General features: G+C 41.2%; 1 protein-coding gene across 1 annotated transcript; it reads left to right on the top strand.

Annotated features, from left to right (window-relative positions):
* The first annotated feature begins 457 nt into the window (after positions 1–457).
* Positions 458–22,016, top strand: ADHFE1 (alcohol dehydrogenase iron containing 1). Its single transcript, XM_059815244.1, has 15 exons — positions 458–513; positions 1,023–1,060; positions 3,413–3,456; positions 3,627–3,680; positions 4,925–5,079; positions 5,246–5,442; positions 5,850–5,927; positions 7,092–7,197; positions 8,469–8,621; positions 9,737–9,835; positions 10,791–10,869; positions 11,012–11,108; positions 14,266–14,423; positions 18,129–18,257; positions 18,885–22,016. The coding sequence occupies exons 1-14, from the start codon at positions 458–460 to the stop codon at positions 18,210–18,212; spliced, it is 1,398 nt and encodes a 465-aa protein (XP_059671227.1). The 3' UTR covers positions 18,213–18,257; positions 18,885–22,016.
* Positions 22,017–25,702: the final 3,686 nt, after the last annotated feature.

Genomic DNA, 25,702 nt, shown 5'->3' with positions numbered 1-25,702 from the left:
AGTTGTTTTGAGATACGTTCCAGACCTCCGATCTTCCTGCCATTCGTCTTGTACCTGCTCAACCAGAGAGCATGGCTTTTTTTCCCCACATGCGCACCCCCCCGTAAGTATTTTATGCTGCCGCCGACGTTATTGGTGAACTTTCTCCACTAAACTCCTGGGCAGGTCGTGCATTTCCAGCAGCGATGGGGTAACCCGAGCGGAGGTGGGGGCACTCCGGGGCTGCTGCCGCTTTCTGGCTGTCCCAAGCGGAGAATGGTTTCACGGCTGCAGGCGGGGGCCCTGGCCGGCGTGAGGACAGTTCTTAGTCCAGCCGTGCGAAGTCCTTGGCTGTGGTCAACCGAGTGACTGAAACGGGGGTCGGGGAGCGGGTGGGAGCCCGCGCTGCCCGGGCGCCTGCCCCCGGCGGAGGCGCTGCCTCGGCCCCCGGCCCGGCCGGCCCTCCGGACCCGCGGCGATGGCGGCCGGGCGGGAGCGGGCCGCTCGCCTCCTGCGGCAGCTGCAACGGGCCGCGTGAGTGCGGGTGGGCCGGGGCGGCTGAGGGGAGCCGCCGCCTCAGCGGGGGGACGGCGGCGGGACCGGCCTCCCCGCCGGCGGCGGCCCCGGAGCCCGGCGGGGCCGCCCCTGGGGCCGCTGGTTTTCCTCCCTGCAGCGGGGCGGGGGGTGAGGCCGGGCGGCCGCCGCTTTTGGAAGGTGAAAAGCAGCGACCGCTCCCTACCGAGGGGCCGTGGGGGTCTCCTAATGCCCCCTCCCTAGCGCCGACCTCCCGCCCCACACGGGCACCCCGCGGGCCGGCTACCGGGGCCCACGCGTGTTCCTCCGTCGGTGGGACCCCCGCTGCCGGCCTGCCACTCCCCGGGGGTCAGCCCGGCCGCCTCCACGGCCAGGCTCCGCCGGCAGGCCTTTGCGGGGTCGGGCACGGTGAACGGGTACATGCGGGAGACTTTTAGGCAAGGACAGACTGGCTTTTCTGCTTTAGTTTTTCCTTTTAACCACGCCTTTTTTTTTTACCTTTTAACTAGATGTCGGTGCCCGAGCCATTGCCACACTTATTCCCAAGGTAAGACTTAATTTGTGTCTCCAAAATAATTCTGTAGGAGACCGTGACCCAGTAGACCCGTACGTATCAGTGTAACCTGGGCAGAGGGTGCAGGTAACAGGTAGGAAAGAGAACAGTTCAAAGTATAAGGTAAGCAGTCTGTTATTTTGCAACTGTACAATGATAGTTGTTGTTGGAGAGATGCGCCGTTTCCACGTAAGCCACAGCTAATGCATCCTCTCCCTCCCTCCCCTTGCCCTAAGGCAAGTTGATCAGAAATTTGCTATTGCTGCTACTGCTGCTGTCATCACCTGAGCCATCTCAACTTTAGATCTGCTTTCGAGGGAAAAAATATACATCTGTTACATTAGAAGTAATGGGAAGTGATGTGAATAAAAAGGAGCTATTCACAAAGGTCTGCTTTGGCTTGGGGAATGTAATCTCCATAGGCTTTTTATACAGTCAGTCCCAAGAACACCACTCACTTAGGCCAGGCTTGTGGGGTGAGAGCAGGTGAGCTGCCCCGAGTGACAGAGTCACCCTGGGAGGAACTTCTGCTTGCGTTGACTGTAGGGAGTCAATGGGAATGGCTATCTGTGTGCCGGTCAGCCTCCAGATGTTCTTAATCTTTTAATACATCCCACATATTCCATGTTTAATACACTGAAGGTACCTAGAAGATACGATAGGTATATTTTCTATAAAAATTAGTATTTTTGGCCATAATTTGAGCAATGTGTAATTCTGAGTGGCTTGGTTTCACATGCTTTACTTAAGATACTTTTTAAAGAATTACCATTACCTTACATATGGAAAAGCTAATATATGTTCAGATATTTGTTTTGCTCCAGATCATCATACAGCAAGACAATAGCGCAGCTGAGAAATAGAATCTTATTCTTCTGCTTGATGACCTACTCAGTCAATTCAAACTAAGCCCTTGTTAAATAGAAGTCTTAGTTAAGAACCCTCTCTGTGAGTTTTAGGCAGCAATTGAGTCTGTAATGTAGCGAGACGGTATCAGTTCAGTAAGTCTCTAAATAGTGGGAATTGATTTAACAGTGACTGTAGCAGAAAAAAAATGCTCATTGTGTTTCTTGACAGTGTCTGAAGAAATAGTACAATTTTTGAACTTAGTAAAATTCTTCCTGAAAGTTAAGTTTGGCTCAAGAATATAACAGCAGGGCACCTATTATACTATCAGAAAGCAAGAGAGTAAATGGCGTGGACATGTTCTTAGCCTGTCAAATTAATGACTGAGAGTACAGCAGACTCAAACTCCAGGAGAGGTCAAACATATACAGCCCGGCAAGAGATGGCAATGAAAGAGCTGATAGCAGCTGGCCTGGGCTTGAATAGAAAGCGCATAAAGGATTTTAATACATCTATCTGTTACTGTTGTGGGTCAGTGCTTCAGTGCACCCCAGAGTGTCTGTAAGACTCATTATCGTGGCTACACTCATTGGATCTGAATCCAAATTGCATATTTTCAATTAATATAACAGACGGAAGGCATGACTTCAGCAGGAAGAGCAGAATGCTTCATCTCATCTTTTCTTGGAGAAGAACGGGCTGTTTCAGTTGATGCAGTTTGCTTCACTTTGTGGCAAAATCAGGATATGCGAGAAATGGAGAGTTTTGTGGAAGTTCGGGCAAGAATGACATGGCAGAGAGAGGATGTGACTGAAATACTATCTTTGTAAATATCTTCTCTCTTCTACTAAATAAAGTTGATAGCGACACACCGATTCTTACTAAAACTGTTAATTATTAGCAACGTGTGCAGTTTCTTAATTTTCAAGCAAGCAATTTAGTGTCACCTGCAAGTTTAGGACTAGGCAGAAGTAAAAAAGTGTAAACACCTGTTAGTATTACTCTCACACATACAAAAGATGTTCTCTTTCCAGGTGCATATGGAGGATGTCTCATGGATTTATCTTAAAAGTTGTTCTGAAGGTTATCATGTAGCCCCTACACATTTGTAACACCTCTCAACCTGTATTTAGCAGCCTGTATACTCTGCAGATACTCAGTTCTAGTTATTATGTGCTGTTCTGGTCTTTGCAGACTGCAGACAAATTCTCATGCAAACTTCCTCTTAACTTACTCAGTTTTTATAGGAAGGAGTAATTTGTGAAAGAAGGAGAAAACACTCTTGTTTTGCTGAATTACATGAATCAAATTAAGTATTCGGATCATTTAATCTCACAAACACCAAGGGATGAAATGGGTAACTGTTACCCAAACAAGCCCAGATGACTTGTGCAAATGTATTAGTGATTTTAAAAGCAAAGGGAATCTGTCAACTCTAGTATTGAGATAGATTGAAGTTACTTTTTGTTCCCTAATTTTACTGTTTCATTTCCATTGCAGTCCCTGAACGGCCTACCCTGGGAAATACAGACTATGCATTTGAGGTAGATTTAATAATAAAATATATTTGATTTAAAAGTAGTATTTTGTATACTTCCAAATATGGCATTTAACAAATATTTACATTAGTAAATATTTATATTTCACTTTGACTGCTTGGGACTAGATGCCATTTCTCCATTTGTCCAGAAAAAATGTTCTTTTTTTTTTGTAGATGGCCGTTTCGAACATCCGATATGGAGAAGGAGTTACTAAAGAGATTGGCATGGTAAGTTTCCATAGTGTAAGTCCATCACTGGTGAAAAGTTATTTTCTAAAGGGCTGCTGGTGCTATTAATCCATTTTATAAGGGAAAGCTTAAATATAGTGTATCTGAATCTCCACTGCTTTGCAGTATGTGTAGTCATATATACCAATGTAAAAAAGGTCATGAACTACTATTGGGTAAAGAACAGAAGCATGTTACATCAATTTTGCTGTGGTATAAGTGAGTACATGACATGCAGCTTAGTGGATAATTAGATCATTGATGATTTGCCAGGATTATGCAACAATATTTTTCTCTGAGAGGGAATTTAATTCAAAAAGTTTTGGATCCTGGTGACTCACCAGGATTTTCTCAAGATCGCTTTTGTCTCTTCCAGTGCTCATTAAAATGAATCAGAGACTTTCCATTAAATTAGGTGGATATTCGTTCAGCTCTGAGTTTGCACTGTGAAAGCGTAGATTTTTTGTTTCAGCAGTGTGAGATGGTTCACCTGAGTTCATTTTTCCAGTTTGCCTTTATCACTGGGTTTTTTCATTTATAATTTTTTCCTGTCTTCTTAGCATTTATGGCATTAACAGTTCTCTTTTTTTATTTGCAAATTTGTGAAGTAAATTAATAGTCAGATAGTAAATGAAGTTAGACAGAATTTCTGTCTTTAAACAGCATTAGGATTATTTAGAATTGCATGTATTGTATACCTTGTGACAATTAATTTAGCAAAGGTTAGGATGTAGTATTATTTTTCTTCTTTTTGCCATCTTAGTTTGATTTTTTCATCAATAAATTAATATTCAATATTAAATTTTCAATATTTTATTGCCATGCTTTGGTAGGCAGTTAGGGAAGGCCTAACCTGTGGAAAAGCCTTTTTATGTCACAGGAATTGTGTAGGAAAAAATATTTTGAAAAAGTATTTTACATTTTACTGTAGTCTTAAATGGTTCCACATGGTTTTCATTTGTTCAACATCATTATCATTAGTTTTCTTCTATCATAAGACTATATAAGACTATATAAGTTTGGCGGCTTTATACTTTATACTGTTTTCTGTATCCTATATGTATGTTGTTAATCTTCTTTTTCTTTAGCTGATACTGTTTCAAAAATATTACAATAACCAACTGGTTTTAAGTTGGTTCTTTTTATTACTATTAAATGATGCAGTTGATTTGCATTAGTATTCAAATAGTTCAGTGTGTGATTTTATACCAGTTGTTTGGGTTTTAATTTCATTGTTATTGTAGGACCTGCAGAATCTTGGTGCTAGAAGAGTTTGTTTGATGACAGATAAAAACCTCTCCCAACTCCCTCCTGTAAATGCAGTATTGAATTCCTTGGCAAAATACAGTATAAACTTTCAGATGTATGATAATGTTCGGGTGGAACCAACAGACCAAAGGTACTACTTCTGACAGTGCGCTTCTCAAAGTAGTGCCTAGGCTCTTACAGCATGCCATACAGCTGTTTAAACACCTCTTTGTGACCTGTACACTGGTCTTAATAGTTAGTTTCTGTATGTGCTGTTTTTCTCCTGACTGATCGGAAAGCTTTTCTTGTTTTCCAAGTTTCCTGGACGCCATTAAATTTGCTAAAAAGGGAGAGTTTGATGCCTATGTTGCTGTTGGAGGTGGGTCTGTAATAGACACCTGTAAAGCTGCCAACCTGTATGCGTCCAGCCCCACATCAGAGTTTTTGGATTACGTCAATGCTCCTATTGGGAAAGGAAAGCCTGTCACTGTGCCCCTCAAGCCACTCATTGCAGGTAAAGCAGGAGCAGGGGATGTGGAGAGTGAGGGCTGGGAGAAGGGGAGTCATTCTATGCTGTATGATATTTCTACTGAAATCAGTTTACCACGACTGTTTCACCTACCTGTGGGCTTACTTCTCCAGTAGTTGTATGCAGCAGTAATTTTGCTTTTTACTTCAGTGGAAGTAAAATCGGAGGTTTTGTCATTAGTTTGTCTTGTTTAGCTGAGTTTGACTCCTTTTACTGAGAAAAGAGATCAAAGTGGCAGTTTCTCTTTGAGCCACTGGCTTCATATCAGGGATACCTCTGAGTTTTCCTGGATCCTGTATTTTTGGTGGTGTTAGTATTGTGGTTTTATTTATTTATTTTGCGATATTATGTATTACTTACTATTTGTTGTTATCCCCATTCTTCTTTTTAAGTTCCTACAACAGCTGGAACTGGAAGTGAAACCACTGGTGTTGCCATTTTTGACTTCAAAGAACTAAAAGTAAAAACTGGTGAGATTTTTTTTTTTTGTCTGCTATTCAAGACAATTGCTTTTCCAATGTCCTCATTATTTCCCTGCCTTGAAGGAAAGGGATGCTGCATGTCATTTCAGGTGTCATTTTGTTTGATTCAACTGCCACAGGCAAATTTGAAGAGCTTAAAGGTTTCCTCCTTGAATAAAATTTATAGCATATTAACATAATGAAATATCTATGTAATACAGTGGATTATAGTTTGAAGGCAAAACAGGAAACTAAAATCTTTCAAGTTCTTAAATGGCAGAAAATGTTAATTGCAAAGGAAATTTCTACTTACATTCAGGGTCAACCAACTGTTCCTTATTTCCTCTGTATTTTGCTTTCGGCTTTCAAGACTTCTGTGTCTTTGTTGTATAATTGCAACCAAATGTTTCTTTTCCTGACTTTTGAAACCTCAGGCCTGAGATGCTGTGCAAGTGAGGGGCACTGTCTTCCTTTGTCCTTTTCATTGCTGGCAAATAAAGATTAGGGGTAAAATGTCATCTTAAGCTTCATAGCTGTTTTGAGGTTTTAGTTCTAAACATGTGGATTTTATGTGCCACACAGTCTACAGTACTTGGGACCTGAATGGGTGTGCTAAGGAGCTCTGACCATAGTTCAGAGTTTTCTAGTCTATATGTAGTCAATCAGTCTGTTTGTGTGTGTCTGTTTTTATGTCCTCTCTCTCTCTCTCAAAGCTACATCTGTGCCCCCTTAACCAAAATATGAAGGCATGGTTATTACAGATGCTGAAGACAGCAATTAGCAATAGCAATTGATTGCAGACACAAACCAGTCTTGCCTTCTGATTGTTCACAGAAGATACAAATCTAAGAATAATGTTGCAGATGCCATTCAGCACAGACATTTTGAAAGTATAGGCCACTCAGGGAGGGTTACAAATGGAGAGAGAACATTGTCTGGTATAATTCACTTCAGGCAACAGTCTCAAATCATGTAACTCTCTTGCAGGGACTTCACCATCAGTAAGACTTAGATTCATAGATACTTCTTACTCTCCCTTCTCTCTCTTTGCTTTTATCTTCATAGTTTCAAATAATTTCCCCTCATTACTTTTATGTTTTGAACCTTAAGCTTGTCTTGTCCTATTTTGTTGCAAAAAATCTTTAACTCATTTTCCTCACTTACATATTGCAGGTATTGCTTCAAGAGCCATTAAGCCAACATTAGGCGTCATTGATCCTTTACACACACTGTCTATGCCTGAGCGAATAGTGGCCAACAGTGGCTTTGATGTGCTTTGGTGAGTTTTCTGTGTAGGCTGCTACTTGAATTTATTAAAGTTTTGTATTTTACTGTGATGATTGTAGAAAAAATATATTTCAGGAGCAGAAACGGATGATCTTTTTTCTCCCTTTCCTGTTCTGGTTAATGTGGTCTCCGTTATACTTTCCTCTTACTTAATTTCACTACTTCCCTCAGAATGTATGGAAACAAATCACTCATTTGCAGAAATTTTAATGTTTTTGCAGTGCATTGGAGAAACCATTTGCTTCTGGGATAGTTGTTGTCAGGGAAGAGAGTCCAGGTGTCCCTTTTTAAGAGATCAAGTAGATGATTAATCACAATTGCGACAGCATTTAGCATGTCTCACAGACATGGCAGGGAATCTGGAGAACAAGGATAAAAGCCACAATGTGTCAACAAAAATTTGTGAAGGCTTGTGGAATGCTGGCGGGTCTTACCCAATTATGACCATCTTCAGAACCTCTCTCATAATCTGCTTTTCACTTAGCACAAAATTTTCTTCATCTTAAACCTACAGCTTTTAACCGCACAAAATGCATGGAAGTTTCTATTCAGAGGGCCAGATCTTACTTTGCTTCTGGGTGCTGTGTATATTAAAGTAATAGATGTAATAAGGATTGTAGTAAAGATGTAATAAAGGTGTAGTGAAGATAATGAAACTGTGTGATTTCTCAAGCTTGGTGAAGTATCCTGAACTACAATGTCTGTAATGGAATTGAGGCATTTGTTCATAAATGAAAATGGTTTGTCTGTAGTTTTGTACATCTAAATGTAGCAATGTAGGCAGTGCCCCTTCTTCATGTAGTCAGATTCACGAGTATCTGGGAGATGATACTGTTGGCAGTTCCCCTTAGCTTAAGTATCATACTCCTAATTTTTTAAATGTCAATACTTTTAAAAGAAAGGTGGCTTACAATGCTTCCAGTGCTAAAGCTCCTTATGGTTCCCATCCTACAGAAAGGAAACGCAGCCATTGCAGATGCACAGGGCTCTTTAGTGAAAAGCGTTACACCACAAGGTGCCAGTTCATCCAACCTAACTTTAAGCATGGTGTGAGCTGAGAGATTGTAACTGTGTTTGGATTGCCTTCTCTGTGTCTGGAGGTGCCCGCCCAGCATTCTCCCAGTTGTCTGTGAGATTGTATTTCTATTTTTGGCAACAGTTAAACACCAGAAGTATATAAGAAGAACATGCATTCAAAGGGCAGCAGGGCAGTAAAATGGAGCTCTCCCACTTAAATAAGTAATTTTTTAATCTTTCTTTTAGCCATGCTCTAGAATCGTACACCGCTCTTCCTTACAACATGCGCAGACCCTGCCCTTCAAATCCAATCAACCGACCAGCTTACCAAGGAAGCAACCCCATCAGTGATGTCTGGGCTCTTCATGCTCTGCGCATTGTGGCTAAATATTTGAAAAGGTAGTATGTTTAACAGCCACCCCCTTCATACTATGTTTGGTCTTCAGTGCCCAAAAAGGGATGCTTAGAAGAACTTGAATTTTAGGCTAAAATAAGGCAAGCTACTACACTGAACCTTCATTTTCTACCCTGGATTTCTCTTAAATAAAGCAAAAAGTTTTTCCAATAAAGTTGAAAGTAAAATTAGAGTTATTAGGTTGTCCTGAGGAAGTAGCTTTTTAATTCTTCTCTCAACCTATTTTATAAGTCCTCAGTTAAAGGTATTTCAAGCTGTTCAGTTAATGCGGGAGTAGCATTCACATATTTTTTTTCAAGAATCCTCTTTCTATGGCAGTATAAGGGGAATATGTAACAAACTGAAGGAAATACTGCTGGTGTAATTTCTGTGGTCTTCAGTGTAAATTAACCACATGCACTTACAAATGTGCAAAATTATGCATTTACTGAAAACTAGTTCATACTTAGAAGACCTTCAATTTAGATTAAGTTTTGACTTAACTGGGAGTTTGTTTTGATCCCTACCCATGAAGTTTTAGTCTGTATACAGCTTTTGTGTACCACTTCTATTAAGGATCAATGTGGGGTTTTTTGTAGAAGACTTTTTACAGTAGCTAGCTAGTCAAAGTAGTTGTTTATTGTTCCTGTGGAATCTATTCATGAGACTTTTTCACCAGACCCAAGCAGTCTGGTGTGTAGGAAGGCAAGTAGCCCTTTCCTCTTCCCGCACAGACGGTGGGATCCAGACCACCACCTAATGGGATGGTGAGAAAGCTGGAGTGATCTTGGAGCCGTACATAGGATTGCCAAAGCTCTTAAGTAGAATTGTTTAAACCACCACTGAGGTGAATAAGGCTAAATTCACTCTATTTACTCAGTTTTTGGAAAAGTGAAAGGAAACTTGCCCTTCACTGAACCAGTTTGATCAACTTACTCCTCCAGAAGCAGGATTGTTCTCGGGCTGAAGTGTGGTTTGATCCTATTTCCAGTATTTTTATCTCAGCTTATCTTAGAGGCTTTTGTGTATCTGTCCATAAAAAAGCCCACTCTCCCTTCTCCATCCTGAAATACCAATCTGTTTGTGAATTCACTGGTACCATTGTCTCCATGGTGCACAGAGCCATCAGAAACCCTGAAGACCGTGAAGCAAGAGCCAGCATGCACCTAGCAAGTGCTTTTGCTGGTATTGGCTTTGGCAATGCTGGTGTTCATCTCTGGTGAGTACAGAAAAATACTAACCCCATCCAAAGTCAGCTTCTACCTAGTGTTTGTTTCAAATTGTCAAAGACATCGCTGCCTTTGTTGCTGAATATATAGTAAGACATTGAGACATTGTAGCCTGGCCTGTGATGCAGGGGGAGCCATGTGTTGTGAGAAATTGATGGCCTCTTGGCATTTATGAATATGAGGATTGTGTATTCTGGCTTGTGATACTCAAATCCAATCATGAAAATTACAGAACATGGCCTTCTTTACCTTCCTTGATAGTAAAAACCATAGTTAGAAAAAAACCCCATCAATGGAATTTAAAATATTGCATTTCATGCCAGCTGTTCTGCAGTGAGACAGCAATGAGGTAATCTTGTGCCATTCCTGAACCGATGCAATTGTCTGTAAGTTTGTGGGGTAGGCATTCAGCAGGCTGAAATGAGCTGTAATTAACATTGCAAGGCAATGTAGTTTCATATGGGTGGAAACCTCGGAGAAGCAAAGCTTAAGCCTGAATTGTGCGGGGAAGTTATTAGCAGTCATTCTCTTCAGAGACCTACCTTTCGTTCCTTTTGTTTGAGCAAATACATTCTTTAATTATACTTTTAAATTAATGCTTATTTTTCTCAGGCAGTGTGATCAGGTAGGGATGCAGATTATGCTAATTTTGGCGTATCTGTATTACTTCAGTAACTGAGCATCTTTCAGTCCAGTCAGTGGAGTAATATAACTTCACACTCACAAAGTAAGGAGGTACTGGTTTTTACAGTGAGGTCCCTAAGGTGCTGAGGGGTGAGGGTTGTCTGTACCTAATATCTGTACCATACCTGTACCTAAATACCTTTTGAGTATCTGTACCTAAGAAGACGTGCATACAGAAGACTGACTGCACAAGGTACTGACCACAAATTTTCCAAATACCGGGAGAGCTGCCCTAACCACTTTCTCTCTACTCTGTTCCAGCCATGGAATGTCTTACCCTATTTCTGGTTTGGTGAAAACTTACAAACCGAAGGATTATAATGTGGATCACTCCTTAGTGGTAAAACTTGGTTTATCTTTGTTTTTATATAATACATTTCAATTCTCTGGTATCTCACATTAATGAGCATTAAAGCACATTGAAGTTGAAAGTACATGTTCTGTTGAAATGTTTTTATTCTTTTTTTCTTTTTTTTTCCCAGCCACATGGCCTTTCTGTGGTGCTGACATCCCCAGCAGTGTTTGCTTTCACAGCACAGGTACATCCTGAGCGGCACTTGGAAGCTGCAGAGATACTAGGTAGGAATCTCTATGGATACAGCTTACTTAGACAAATGGAATTCTTTCCAAAATGTCTTTTTGGGAGGAAAAAAAAATGCGTGCAAGCACTTGTAGTTGGTGGTTGCGGGGGTTTTAAGTTTAAAAACCAAGATTCTGGAGTCTGACTGAGTTACACATAATGCAAACTTAGGTAGAATAATGCTAAATTTTTATGTTGGATGATGTAGTTAGAGAAGCAAGCTGGAGAAATCTGCTTCTTGGCTAGAAAACTGGACACCTGAAATTAACTGTAGATCTGTTACGAATCAGGAGAGAGTAACTGTGATTGGCATCTTCTGGTGCTTTATGGAGAGTAGATACTTTAGAGTAGATACCATACAACAAACCAGTACTCAGGTGCATCTGTTAGCTAAAAGGAAGCATTTTGCCTAACAAATTCCCTGCTCTGGATTAGGCAATGGATTAGGACAGAGTTATGTTCTGAATCACTCCTGCTCATTTTCCGTTGCCCACATCTGTGGGTTTTGGTCTTTCTAATGTAGGACTAAGCTTATTTGTAGATGTTAGAATTTCTCAGTGGCCAATGTCAAGGGAAAACATGGAGTAGCTATTCTGTGGACACATCTGTGATGGCTCAGAAGTGGGTTAATGAACAAAGTGGCCTTTTCTGCTTCCTAGCAGAATAAAAGTAAATGCTGCGAGCTGACAGCTCGTTTAAAGATTACCTTTTCATACAGTGCTTTGTTATCTGTGCAACCCATCACCAGAAGGTGTCCTACAGAAAGGATACCTCTTCAATGCACCCCTAGCATGACTGTGTGTAATCTTGGAGCTGTTAGCAGTCTAGCTGTGACAGCATGGCTCTGCGGTGGGCTAATCTATTTATATCTAAGGTCAGGTGGTTTTGTCTGCACTAGACTCTGTTATAGCTGAACTTCTGCTAATACCCATGCTTGCTAATGAGCAATTACAGTCACGTGCGCAGCAGTGTAGAGAGTAGAGAGAAAGTGGTTAGGGCAACTCTTCTGGTATTTGGAAAATTTGTGTTCAGTACCTTGTATGGTCAGCCTTCTGTATGCAAGTCACAGCAATCTAGTCACATGTATGACTTCCTTGTATAAGTAATCTGAAAGTATTGTGGGTTTCAAGAAAGAGTGGGACTTCTATATAGACAATGAAAATATCACAGTATTTTAGAGAGGATGTAAAACAACATGGTCAGAAAAACTACATCAAGGGAAAATTCCGTTTATTTTATAAATGTTGCCTATGAGGTTGGTTCAGCCTTCCTCCGAAGTATGCAGTCCTGCCTGTGGTCAAAACCAGAACACAAAGCTAGTTGAAATCATATACTAAGCTACCAAATGTCTGTGTTCCTACAGCAGTAACACACAACTCAAAGTAAACTAAGAAAATGTTTCTGCATAACTGGCCAGCACAGCATATCAGAGAATTTGAACTCTGGCTCTTTGATTTTAAAACAAGTGTTTGAAAAGCAGTTCCTTTAAGTTTTATGGTATGAACTGCTGCCATAAATTCTGTCTCTAAAAGCTCTGTTAATTTTCTCAATAGAAATTTGAACTATGTTATTGTCTGCCTTGCTGTAAAGGGACTCTGCTGAAAAAATGTCACATGGAATTGAATTTGTAAATTCCCACCTGGGGTGTTTACTTCTGATTCCAGTTCAGAGTCCAACTGACTACAGTGGCTGATTCAAATCTGTCATGTTGCCAAATGCAATGACTAAGAAGGTTTTTTATGACATGAAGCAGATTACTAAATAGTTATTTTGTGTGTGTGTACAGCTGTGAATTTGGGTACAGCCAGAAACAGCTTAATACCTCCCTGGGTGGATTCTTAAACAGTTGAAATAGGTGTGCGTGTGGCCAGAAATTTTCTAAGTGCAATCAAAGACTGATGTATCCTTTAGGTTGAGCAAAAAGAAAGTACTAGAACTATAGCAATATTTGAAAACTGCCCTTCACGTTTACTGTCCTTTTTTTCCCTCCTCCCTTTTCCTCTAACTTTACTATCTGAAGATACTGGATTTATGTCCCAGTTACTCCTCTACAGCAAAACCCAGGATAAACTCAGACTGCATGGCATAATCCCAATAGCACAAGACTTCATACAAGACTGTCATACCTTATTTGTCAATTTCTCTGAGACTTTGTCTACTACAATACTGCCAGTCTTACTACCCAAATATCTGATCTCCTCAAATGAGCTTGTTGGTCTCCTGTTCACTTAGTCCCCTTTGAATGTTACAGTGAACTGCGTAAGGATACGGAAAATATTTTTCCTATAGCTATGTTGTGCTCTTATTCATCTCTCAGAATGGCACTTGGACCTAACATAGTTCTGGTGTAACATCATAGAGGTTATACAGAGAACAAGTTTAGCTCAGTTTACTTTGAAAAGAAATCATATGTAGGAACCTGTGTCGTCTATCTCGACATGTTTTTATTATTACCTTTAAATAAGTCCTGACCATTCATTGAAGAAGGGGAAGCAAGCTATTCTGTAAGAAATATTGGTAATCTTTCATTTTACATTGATGCTTTCATTTCTGTTCAGTAGGTGTTTCAAAGATACCAGTTCTTCCTCTTCAGTTCTACATTATTCTACACAAGTCAGCACATGTTCAAATAGCATTGTTTACGATTTACTTAACGCTTGAACACTGCCCTGCCATCTCCTGTCTTTCTCAGCCTACATGCTCTAGTCCTCTTTGAATGTGTAATTGAACAGAATAGTCAGTGGTTTCCATGTCCTCTAGATGTCAGCAAACTCAAGGCCTTAAAATAAAGTTAACATTTGGCACACTGTCCATAAAAATAAATACCGTTGACGTTCATGCGTTAGCTTCTTTCTTCCCAGCAGTTAGTCAGACTAAAAAGTGCTTCTCCCTGTAAGCACAGAGGTTAATCTCATGTGGCAGTTAGTCTTTCTGGCAGCAGTTACTTGCTTCTCCTGATCTTGTTTTATTTCACCTTTTACAAACTATTCCAAATGTAAAATGAAGACTCATTCCTCTTTTTACTTCATGTTGCTTTTAGGGAAGCGACTGTTATGTATGGATATGTATTCAGCTGATATTATGTTTTAATTAAGTCCAGAACAGGCTTCCTCTGCTCTCTCCACCCTACAGTCAAGGCATTATGTCTTATTTTAGGAGCTGACATCCGCACTGCCAGAATCAAAGATGCGGGGTTTATTTTGGCAGACACACTCCGGAAATTCCTATTTGATCTGAATGTTGATGATGGCTTAGCTGCAATTGGTTATTCTAAAGCAGACATCCCTGCATTAGTCAAAGGCACTCTGCCTCAGGTAAGACAGAAAGCAAAACAGTTTTTCTTCTCAAATAACATAGAACAGATCTTTGAAAGAACAGAAGTGTTTCTTCTCAAGCAAATGTTATTTCTGGTCCTACATGAAAACAATTAAAATGGAGAAGATTATGGATAGTCAACTGTATTTTGTTTCTCTGCACAGTTTAGGTTTTTCTTTTCAGTGAGATGGAGTGCATGCTGCAGTCTGTTCTTTGCGTGGATTGAGAAAGAATGTCTAGATGTTTGGGTTTTTTTTTAAAACATCACATTTTCAAAAAAGAGGATGTTTTTCATAGATGTTTGATCTTTGTAGAAGATACTGCTTTTTTGTAACTATCTCTGTTAATTATGTGTGCAGAATGAGTTATAGATAAAGCCTTAATACCAAATGCTATCTGGTAAGAGTGATCAAGCTCACTTTGCATTAAACTTTTCCATATTGAGAAGTTGCACTTTTCTTCCCAGATGGCTTTTTTGTTCCATTGACCCCCATCAGAATTTGAAATAAGGTCCTCTGGGATGATACAGATTAAACTTGTAATACTCTTTATTGTTTCAGTGCTCACAAAGACACTGCAAAAAGCAACACACCACTCCAAAAGCAAAATCCAGTATCTTCCTTGTAAAAAGACAGTTTGATTCATATGCTATGGACTGTTCTGTCTACTTAGGATTTACTTCCGCCAAGTAGCAAGGGAAAAACTCTATGGAGAAAATGAAAATTTTATGGGCTGAAAGGTTATTCACTTTTTAATAGCAGTACCTCTTACCATGTCTAGTTCTTCTCATTCATAAATCTCAGAGCAACTTATAACAGAGTGTAAATATTAATTTTCCTATTTTATACCTGAGAAAATGACACCAAGGTGCAACTATTTAGAAACACACACAACAGAGCAGTGGCAAAGCCAGGAAGAAAACAAAGGTCTCTGAGCACCCATCAAATAGGTTATGCATGTAAATTGTTATGGGGCATTTTGGAGGTTTGTTTTGATGAATATGTTCCTTTAAAACAATTGGGTTTGGGTCATCACATTCACAACATCTCACTGAAAGCATGTTTTGCATAGCTGGGGGAGGGGGAAGGTTCTTCATCAAAAGATGTTGAAGGAGGGTTTTGTTTGTTTGTTAGCTTAGCTCAAATTGACTTTTAATTCATTTACCATAGTCTCATGGCATTGATGAGTAATTGTACTGTGCAAAATCAGATGACCTAATAGTTTCTCAAACCTCATTTTTGTATATGAGATGTAGCATGATGAAAATGTATTAGTGTTCCTTAATAGTCCATTATTACCCACAGAGGTAGTCCATACAGTTTAATCTTTAGTATATTTTTTCTTTTTGTCTTGCAGTAGGTTTTCTTTGAAATACAGCACTGACCCATTCAGGTCGTCAAGGCAGTGTGGTGCAGTGGTGATAGCACTAATAGGTGTGCGAGGTGTATTCCACACTGTGAAGTGCAGGCTGCAGGAAAACAAAACTAATCTACTCTAACTGCCAAGATTTGGGGTGGGAACTGTACTGGAACGAACTTGAAGATAAAACAGAATTTTATTTTCCTTTCTAAGTGAGTCTATTGAAATTGATCCTATTTACAAAGAGCAGGGAGTCTAGCAAAGAAGATGCTGTCCCAAGGTCTAAGGTGGCCAGCCCTGTGATGATGTTTGAGGGAGATGGGGAGGACTGAAAATGACAGACGGTGGAAGGGCTGTTCTCTAACACACCCACCCCCTGGAGACATTCCAGAGGCAGCTACAGTGGGGCTGAACCACCGATGAGCCAGGAGTTGCTCATTTTTGGCACTATACCAGAATGCACTGAGTCAGACTGGGGAAGCTGGGGCCTTGCTGTCTGGGCACCAGCAAATAGCAGCAGGCTTGTGCAGAGGGAGTGCTGGTGCCTCTGTGTCGAGGCATACAGGAGGAGCATCCATTTGCAGCCTTCAGTCGATACAGCTGGGAAATGCTACAGTCTGTCAGGGTGATCATCTCCTGTCACCCAGTGTGACTCTACAGATAACTCTGTCCATCTCGGTGCCCAGAGTGTCCTAATATAAGCCTGATGAATTTACTGAGTACTTGAGCACTGAGCTGTTATATTTTGCATATTGCGAGTCTGAAAAAAACAACATACTTTTGCCCTAGCACTGTTTGAATTTTCCATTTGGTTTTAAAACTGCATAGAAGAATCTTAGCCTTTTCTTTGGCTGGATCTGTGTGTGTAGCAGTGCTAGTCAGGGATGGGGAAAGAGGTGTCATTTGATTGCTACTGCTCACCAGCAAAGCTTCTCGTGTAGGTGAAGTTATGCATGCAAAGCTGCACTTTTCAGATTCATCACAAGCCATGCTAACCATGGTGAGCATGATTCTGAACTGTGAGTATCTCACAGCTGACTTCCTCACCATGCTAGACCAATACTTCACACGTTAAGTTCACAGTGTGGTGGCCTCTCTTGCTGTATAACCACATCCAGCCTGTCCACAAATCGCAGCCCCGTGGGTTGAGAGGGAAGTGGAGCGGCTGCAGCATTGCACTGCAGCATTGAGCTGCGGCAGCGGCGTGTGCTCTGCTTGGGAGGGCGTCTGAGCTAGGCCTCCTCCTGAGGCAGGGGGCTGGAGGAGCCCCTTCCCCACCATCCCACTTGGTGCGTGAGGCAAGGCCCCTAGCAAATTACATCCATTGTCTCACATGTGAAAAAAGCGGGGGGAAATTTAGAGCTTTTACTGGGACAGCCTCTTCCATGAGGGAGATGTTGAAACAGGTTGTAGCAGAAGAAACTCCATCTTGCCCAAATACACCGTATTCATCTAAAGATAACACGTGCCTAGTGTAGGCCTGGCCTCTGTCTTTGCGGATGATTTTAACTCTCCCCAATCTTTCAATAAATGTTAAAATCATTGATTGTTGAAAGCATAAAATTACTAATCATAACCAGTATGAGTACATTAATGTTAGGCCCTTTCAGCTGAGTGTTTCTGCAGTAACTGAATACTAATACAGCTCCTCATCCTCAGTAGTGTGGGGCTTTTCTGAGTTGCCATCCCTGCCTTTGTGGTTATTTTGTCAAGCAGAGCAGTGAAGCATATACCTGAGTTTCATTTCAGTCGGTGGGACTTCAGCACCTGAAAATTCTGTTGAATCACCATCCAAATGAAGACCAACCACAACTATTTTGTATTCTGATTCCAAAGCGTCAGGCTATTTATTAAGCAGTTTCACTACTGTCCCTTGCTGTGTCTCTTTTTTTGGAGCCTGAGTTGCAAGCACTGTTTACTCTCCCCATCTGTGGCAGTTCCTGGGCTTGGAGAGATGTTGTATTTTGAAAATCTCGGTCCCTAAAAACAGACCTCCTAGTTCCAATGCTGGCAAATGAATTTTAAAATGGACTGTATTCCCACGATACTACCCACCACTGTACTGACATCTGTGACTGACAAGACTGTGTTTGAAGTACTTGACTTTGCAACAGAACTGCATTTTAATCTTGCTTCTGTGTATTTAATTATAGGCAATTTAAACTAATACATTCTTGAAAGTGCTGTACAGTTGATGATGCTTCAACCTTAATTACTTGATTACTTATTTGCAAAACCTTGTTATTCTCTGTGAAGTACCTTAGTACAAAAGCACATAGTTCATCTACTGTTTGATTAATTTTATTGGCAACCTTCTGTAATCCAGTTTTTCTTTAATCTTGCAGGAGAGAGTGACTAAACTATCACCACGTCCCCAAACAGAAGAAGACTTATCTGCCCTCTTTGAGGCTTCAATGAAGCTTTATTAGCTTAAACATTTTGTTGCAAGAAGTGTGCTCTATTCTAACACAAAGGTAATTTCTTATAGATATGGGGCTGAATTTGTTTAGAGAATGGAAGAACTTGTGTGTCTTTGACTGCTGTTCAATTGTACACTGCCAAAAGGTCAAGTAATTCATCTTTAACTAAATAGTGTTCTGGAAGTGAAGGATTGACTGTGCGTTTTTTTTCTTGCTCAGTAGTCAGTGATGTTAACTTGCATAAAAGTTGGAGCAGACTTCTTGCTTTACTGGAGGCTCTCTTGTGCTTTAGAGGTGGTTAAAGGTGGAAAAGTGTTTTAAGGGATATTCCAAAATATTTTACAAATTATGGTTTTCATTAAAATTGTGATATTGTGATTTTTTTTTTTTTTTTTTTTTTTTTTTTTTAATGTCATGCTATTTAAGAAATAACTGGGGGCATTTTTAAATAGGGAAGGGGAGTTACCTTGCGGAAAATGTCAGTTTGCTGTATTCTGTTCCACTTTATCATCCTCTTACCATCTGGCTTTGCTAAGAAGTCTATTGAACTGGGGTACTTTTTGTTGTTTGGTTAAGAAAAAAATCTACACACTTCATACCTGTTTGGAAAAGGCTTCCTGAAAGTTTGCTTTGGGTTAAAATTTTGACGTGTATTGTCAGATATTTATCTTTCCTTTTAAGATCTATATGAAGCATTGACAGGAGAAGTAAAACCAGAGTAAAGCATGGTCACACGCTCAACAGGAACCGTGTAACAGCAAGACATTATCATTGTCATTTTGTCTCTGTGGAGGCAACAGCTCCCTCTTCCTGCTGCGTTCTGTGGAAAGAAGCTATCAACTGTATCTTGCTTCTCTGTGAAGAAATGGCTTCTGCTGAGCTCCTGCAGGCACTGTCACTCAGAGCACAGCCACCAGCTTAAGGAAGTGGCAGTGTGCTGTGGTTCAATATTAAAAAGTGGTGGTGTAGCATATGGCTGCAGAGTGCCCCACTGGGAGCGCTGGTTAAACGTGGGAATGAGTGTGCACGTTCAGAGCAGTTAACCAGCTGGTTGTCTGTCAACTGAGAAGGGGAAGTGGGAAAGGGAGAAATGAAACTAAAATTTTAATACTATTTTTCTTTTTTTAAAAAGTGCACATGGTTGTGTGTACAGTTCATTTAAATGAGATTTTGCTCCATGTTGGACCCTTTCGGTGTCTGATTCATGCATCTACCACAGCACAAGACAAATGTGAGAACAGCCCCATAACCTTTGGTGTGCTTATTTTTTTCTGCTGGGGAGGGAGCACTTTTCAGTCAACCTGCTGAAGTAGAAGGCTCTGTACTTACACCTTTGTATTCTTGTGTTTGTCTGATAAAACTAGTGCTGTCCTAGCATCTGAGGACAGCTGTGTACTGGATATTGACATTGGATCTGTTTTAATGCTGTTAAAATAGATGGATGGATACTTGTTGAAGACTGGAGATTTTGTTTTTAACCACAGAACTGGTTTAGTGGCCATAGGGACTGCACTGCCGGTATGCCTCAGCCTGTGCTGGGACACACATTTGATTTCCATGTCCTTCTGAATCTTTTCCTCTGCTGAAATTGCCCATGAGAACCTCTGTCACGAAGGCTGATGTTGTAATAGCAAGGGGCGAGGGATTCACTTTATTGTATTATGCAAAGCTGCCATGTTTGGAAAAAAACTTTTTGTCAAGCCCTTTTGTATATAACCTTTTGGCCTATTTCATCTTTCTACTCCTGTCTGTCTCCAGGCTGTGGTAGCAGTACAGAGTCCTGAAGAAAGAATCTTTTTTCCAGGAGCCTAATTCATGGCAGCCATGCTGTGTTTGGGGAGAATATACTTTCTGGGGAACTGAACAGCACGTAGGTTTCATCACTGCGGCAGAGCACTTTGATAGGCAGGAACGTAGGGTATTCCCTTCCAGCACACTTTTTATTTGCCGTTCATGCCAGTATGGCAGTTACTAGCAGGCTGCTTTTTCAACTGACAAAACCTCGCACTTAACTTCCTATACCAGGTAACCCAGAGCTCTTGCTAGTTTTTAAATTAAGCCTCACACATACACCCAATATAGTAGGTTTTATCCATATTTTGTAGATGAGACAAAGGGTTTGATACAGTACCTAGCCCAACATAAGCACATGCTGCTGTAAGAAGGGCTATTTCTGTTTCCCACACCCCTTTGGCAGCATCAGGGACTTTGACTGGCTTAAACTGATTGTGAAATCTCAGCTACACAAGTGTTCTCCCACCACCAATTACTAGTTACTAGTGGAAATTTTCCGAGGAAGAATCAAGGGAGCTCAAGTTGCCCCACAGCGCTGTCTTTTAAATAGTGATGGTGTGATAGGGAGTCATGCCCTGACTCCCAGGCAATAGTAGTTTTATTCATAACTGAAGAGTTACTGGGGTTTTTCATCTATTATCTTACTAAATTACTCTGTACTGAGACAACATAGTATCTTTGTATCTTTGAACATGTCTATTTTGTGCACGTAAGCCTGGCATTTGTGTGGGGAGCTGGGGTGGCACTGTAATTGTGAGTGTCTGGCGGGGGTTGGACACGTGTGTGAAATCTGGGCGGCTTGTTCTTGTGGCTCCTCTTACTGCTCTGTTACTCAAGCCCTCCGTGACGGAGCTGTTATTGCCTTTAGATGATACTGAAATGCAAATAGCAAATAATATTGTACTTGCTATAAACACAAGCTTGTTTGAAAGTGTTTGAGAGCAGCGTTTATCTCTGTCATGTTAACTTCAATCCTATAAAGCAACTATGAACCAAAACCATTCAGAGAAAGTAGGCTTTCACTAGCTTCACAGACCGTAGTAATTCCTCCCGCAAAGTTGTTTGCCTGGTGAGCTTGGCGCTGCGCAGACAAAGCCGTTGTATCGTGGGTGACAGCTGAGAGCAATGGAAGAGGCATTCCAGAAATAAAGCATCCGAAATGCTGCACGGTATTTCTGTGAACATTTAAAACTGTTTCTGCACGCCTCACTCTGCATAATCAGTACATAGTTATAAGTATTATTACGTATTTCATGATAACACTATCAATCCTTGTATGTCATACTTGTTAGCAGCAGGGCTTGATTGAGTCCCTCCTCTTCCTTGTGGAGTCAGAGATTTACCTTCTGCCTTAAACAGCTGTAACTATGTAAAAGGATTTGTCAGTCTTTATATAAAGAAGAACAAATGCCCAGTTTATCTCGACCATGTTTTTTGAATAGGTTTTAAGTAAGCATAAATGGCAGCTATTCAGTCGTGACAGAAGAATGGTTTGAAGAGGCTTTAGGGACTCCTATTAGAGTAGGAGTTACCACATTCATGATTCTTCCTGTGGATGTTGACCTGCTACTTCTCTCCCCTAGTTCTGTATTCTCAGAGTTCTGTGCAGGCAAACAGAAACCAAATCTTGGCCCATCTGGTTACTCACTCACTCCATCTACAGTGATAAGGTTAGCTTTGGGGAGCAAGCATGAAGAAGTGCACATGTAGCACTGGTGAAAATAGTTTACCCGTGGGTATAGTTTTACCTGGAGTACAAAATGAAAAGCCCACTCCCCTCACAAGGTACTGGGAGCTCGCAGGATTGCTGCTTGGCACCAATAGAAATGAGGACAGCTGGTACAATAGTTTGTCTGGGCCGTCTTTTCCCTTGCCTTTTCCCATTTCAGTGCTGATTTTCCCAGCAGCTAAAGCAAAAAGAGAATGAAGTGAAAAGTATGTAACCAATGTGCCTAAATCTGCAAAAACTCTCACCGTCATCCTGTGTGAATAAACTTGGAAGAAACCACTGGTAGGTTGGTGTGTATGCTCTTTCCTCGTTGCATGGGCTTCGTTTTAAGGCAGTGTGCCAAGGCTGTCATCTTCTATCTTGTGGTTGGCTTTCCATCCCCATGAGACCTGAAAAATGGATGAGAAAGAGTGATGATTAAGAGACACAGCCAAGCTATGTCTAGGCACTTTCCATAACCGCCGAGTAAATCTGCTTAAGCATCACAGTGCTCCAGGACATGTGCAGTATGCCTTGGGTTCAACGGCTCCAACCTAATAAATCTGTCACTGCATTAAGTATGTCTGTGCAGAAGGGACAAGGGCCACCTGATGCAATGCAGCAGGAGGCCTGAAGGTATGGTCTCCATTTTTCCTCAGACCACCCCTGTGTGCTTCCTAAATAAAAAGGAACTTAACTTAAATTCAAACACCAGCTGGTGAATACAGAAAGTGATGCGACCATTTTCCTGATCTCTCCAGGAGCTGTAGCTCACGCAGCGGTACACGGACTGCTTGTCTGCCCCAGTGTCAGCCCTGAGCAGTAAGAAGAGGGTCTTCCACACCCACCCACCCCTGCTAATCCTGCCTTGAAACCTGGGTCCATCTTTGACTCGTCAGCAGGCCACCTGCAGAAGAAGAGGATCCTCTTTGAGCAATGGTGTGGCAGGACTGTCAGTGGCTGAATTTGCAGAAGTCTCAGCTCTCTTTGCGCATGCATTTTTTTCTGCAGGCTGTTACCTTTGTACTTAACCTGCAGTGTACTTATGAGAAATCAAGCAGGGTCAGTTTGTTACAAATTGTTTTGTGCATATTTTTTATGTGTAGCTGTCCATGAGACTAAGCAGAAGCTTCTACCATTTTTCTGAATTTCTCAGTGAAACTGAGACAAAAAAACCCCAAAACCTGGGCTAGGAATGCTGCAGTTCTAGGCTCCCATTAAATAACCCACTAAAATGCCATTCATTTTCTTTTTTCCCCATTGTACTGAAACAGCTGCCACGAGTGAGTTGGTAGAAAACATTGTACAGCCAAATAATAACAATAAGAGGAAGAACCATTTGACACAGCTCAGTGGAATGTTAATCAGGGTCTTAAGTTAACTACTTTCCTAGTAATAGGAGAGGGGAAGAAAAAAATCCTTTCAGTCTTTGGTTTCTTTTGAAAAATTACATGTACTCGCTTTTCAGAGAACTCTAAATACAACAAATGACAGCAGATATTTTCCTTATTTCTCTGAACACAGGAATTAAAGGGGGAAAAGTTAACGCACATCCATGAGGTGGCACAGTTAAGTGAAAGGAGAGGAAATGTGACATGTATCCTTTGGAGAGCCGTGTTAATTCACGTCACACCGTAGAGCCACAGAGCTTGGTTCTGCCGCCATGTACACTGGCAGCACGTGTGCCACCAAAGTCAACTGACCGGCAACAGAATGATGGCTGTGCCCACACTGTAATCTGAGCTCCCGTTAAATGTTTAATTTAATCTAATACTACTGTATCATGAAATATATATATCATAGCACAAACACTGATTCATTGATGTGGAACTTTTACTCTGTGTTCAGTGACTTTGACCTACTTTAACAATGCACTTGTGTTTTTTCTGGGGTACGCTATTTGGATGTTTGACCATACAGTCTTAAATTAGCAACTTGACATTGAAATGCTGATTTACACCTGTAGTCAAATGGACAACACATGTTAAAGACTGATTGTGAGCAGCTCCAATACATTATTGCTTCATTCTACGGCATTGTTGCTTGCCTTTATGGGATTTAAGGACACCATTGTGTGGCATTGTTGGTATGGCTATGGACACAGCTGGGGTGGAGGGGCTGACACTGTGTGTGGACTTTGTCATCTATCTAAAAGCTGACATCACGTTCAAAAAATCACTGTGAAAGTTTGGATGTTTAAGTGTTGCTGTATATTTTAAGACAGTGTTGGAAATAAAGACGCTTTTTTGCTGGTGTAAAAACCAGTTAACACGGAATAACTTGCTCTTCTGACCTTTTGACCTTAAGGAAGATTAATGGTCATTTAGATCAGAACTTCTCCCCGTTGAGGGGTCTGAATGCTTCAGGGATTCAGATGGACAAAGAAAGCCATTTCACTTCTAGGTCACCAGCACAGACCTATGGTGTCTCTCTAGTGACCATTAGATGATTGCTCAGTAGTTTGTGTGCAAGAGTTGGTGGTCATAATCCATTTTCCAATGGACAGGTCCCTGCCTCGTTAAAGCTGTCACTATGTGTTTATCTGAGCAGCGAGAAATGGCAATTAACATGAAGAGAGCCTGAATTGCACTTGCCTTGCACTACTAAAACCTCAGAGCCTCTGTAACATTTGTGTCAGTGGAGCAGTCCTTCTCCAAGGTCGTCTTTCCAAGCCAGGAAGGGTTGAAGCCGTGTCAGTGCTGTGCTGTGAGCGGTGGCACTTTGGTGTTCCCTCCCGGAGGGCTACAGCCTCTGCTCCCACTTCTGGAGGTCGCGGGTCCCATTCAGACACACTCACAGTGGCGCCACTCGCGTTTCTGGCAGTTAGGACATCCTAGAACAGCGCATCCCACAGCCTTCATATAGCCATCTCCCAAGTTTAGTTCTTGGTGTGGTCAGGCTGATGTACTTCATACCTACTGTATTTGCACTTTAAATGGAAGTTCTAAAATTAGGACTACTCAGTTCGTAAAACTGAGCACAGAGCTAGGGGGCAGATTTTTATAGTAAAGTAACCATTTGTGACTTCTCATATCAGAAATTATAACGTCACCAACTGTAAAGCACAGTTCAGGGACCTACCCAACAGAGCCAAGCTAAAAATGCCAACCTGCTGAACAAAGGCAGCACAGGGTCAGCTGGTGGGTGCTAAAGGTCTAAGCATGCCCTTCACTGGAGACATCTGCATGTGCATAGCAAACAAGGCATTGGTAAAAAAACCTGGTATGTGTGCAGACATATGTATACAGTTGCTTACCTCTGAGACACTGAGCCTGAATATATAATATGGTTACGTGCTAGAGAGTATAAAAAGTTGAAGATCTAGGATCGAGAAGTCTACCTCTTTTCAGCTGGCCAAGTTGAGAGGATAGAAAAACGTCAGACTTGAGGAGAACATCTAAGATGAGAATACGCATTTTACAAAACATTGTAAAAACCTGAAGGATGTAGAAACTATAACTATGTAATTATTAAGGAGAATGTGCCATGTCTATTGCAAAGCCCCCAAAAACTCTTTTCTGTTCCCTTTTGGTTTCCTCTCTCACAGGCTTACCTCTGCACAGGACATTCCTTGGAGTGGACAGAGCAACTGAACACATTACAACTAGAACTGAATTAATAAAGCTAAGTGTTTAAGTGTAAAGGCTAACAGGACAGAGGAAAAGGACAAGTAAAGATCATCAGTTCTGCGAAAATTAAAGATCTCAGAGGCTGTGTGACTTGAAAAGGACTGACCTCTATGTAGCTTATGAGCTTGAAAATCCTCTCCTATGTATTTGCAGCATTAATTCCTCTTGTTATCTGAGGTGATCCACTTTAATCAGATTCCTACAAACAAGTCAGGTACTTAACAGCAGAAGATCTTTGACACCCCTGCTGGCAGCGTCAGTAGAGATGCCAAAGACCAAACCAGCAGGGAGACCAGACAACCCGTTTCATCTCTCCAAAAACCTTTTTAGGATAATTGGCATCAGAGGGAGTCCCCCAGTTTCCCCCT

The sequence above is a fragment of the Gavia stellata genome, chromosome 3 (genome assembly GCF_030936135.1).
Source record: "Gavia stellata isolate bGavSte3 chromosome 3, bGavSte3.hap2, whole genome shotgun sequence".
Classification (NCBI taxonomy): Eukaryota; Metazoa; Chordata; class Aves; order Gaviiformes; family Gaviidae; genus Gavia; species Gavia stellata.
Note: the sequence above shows the minus strand (reverse complement) of the source record. Positions and strands in the feature narration are given on the sequence as shown.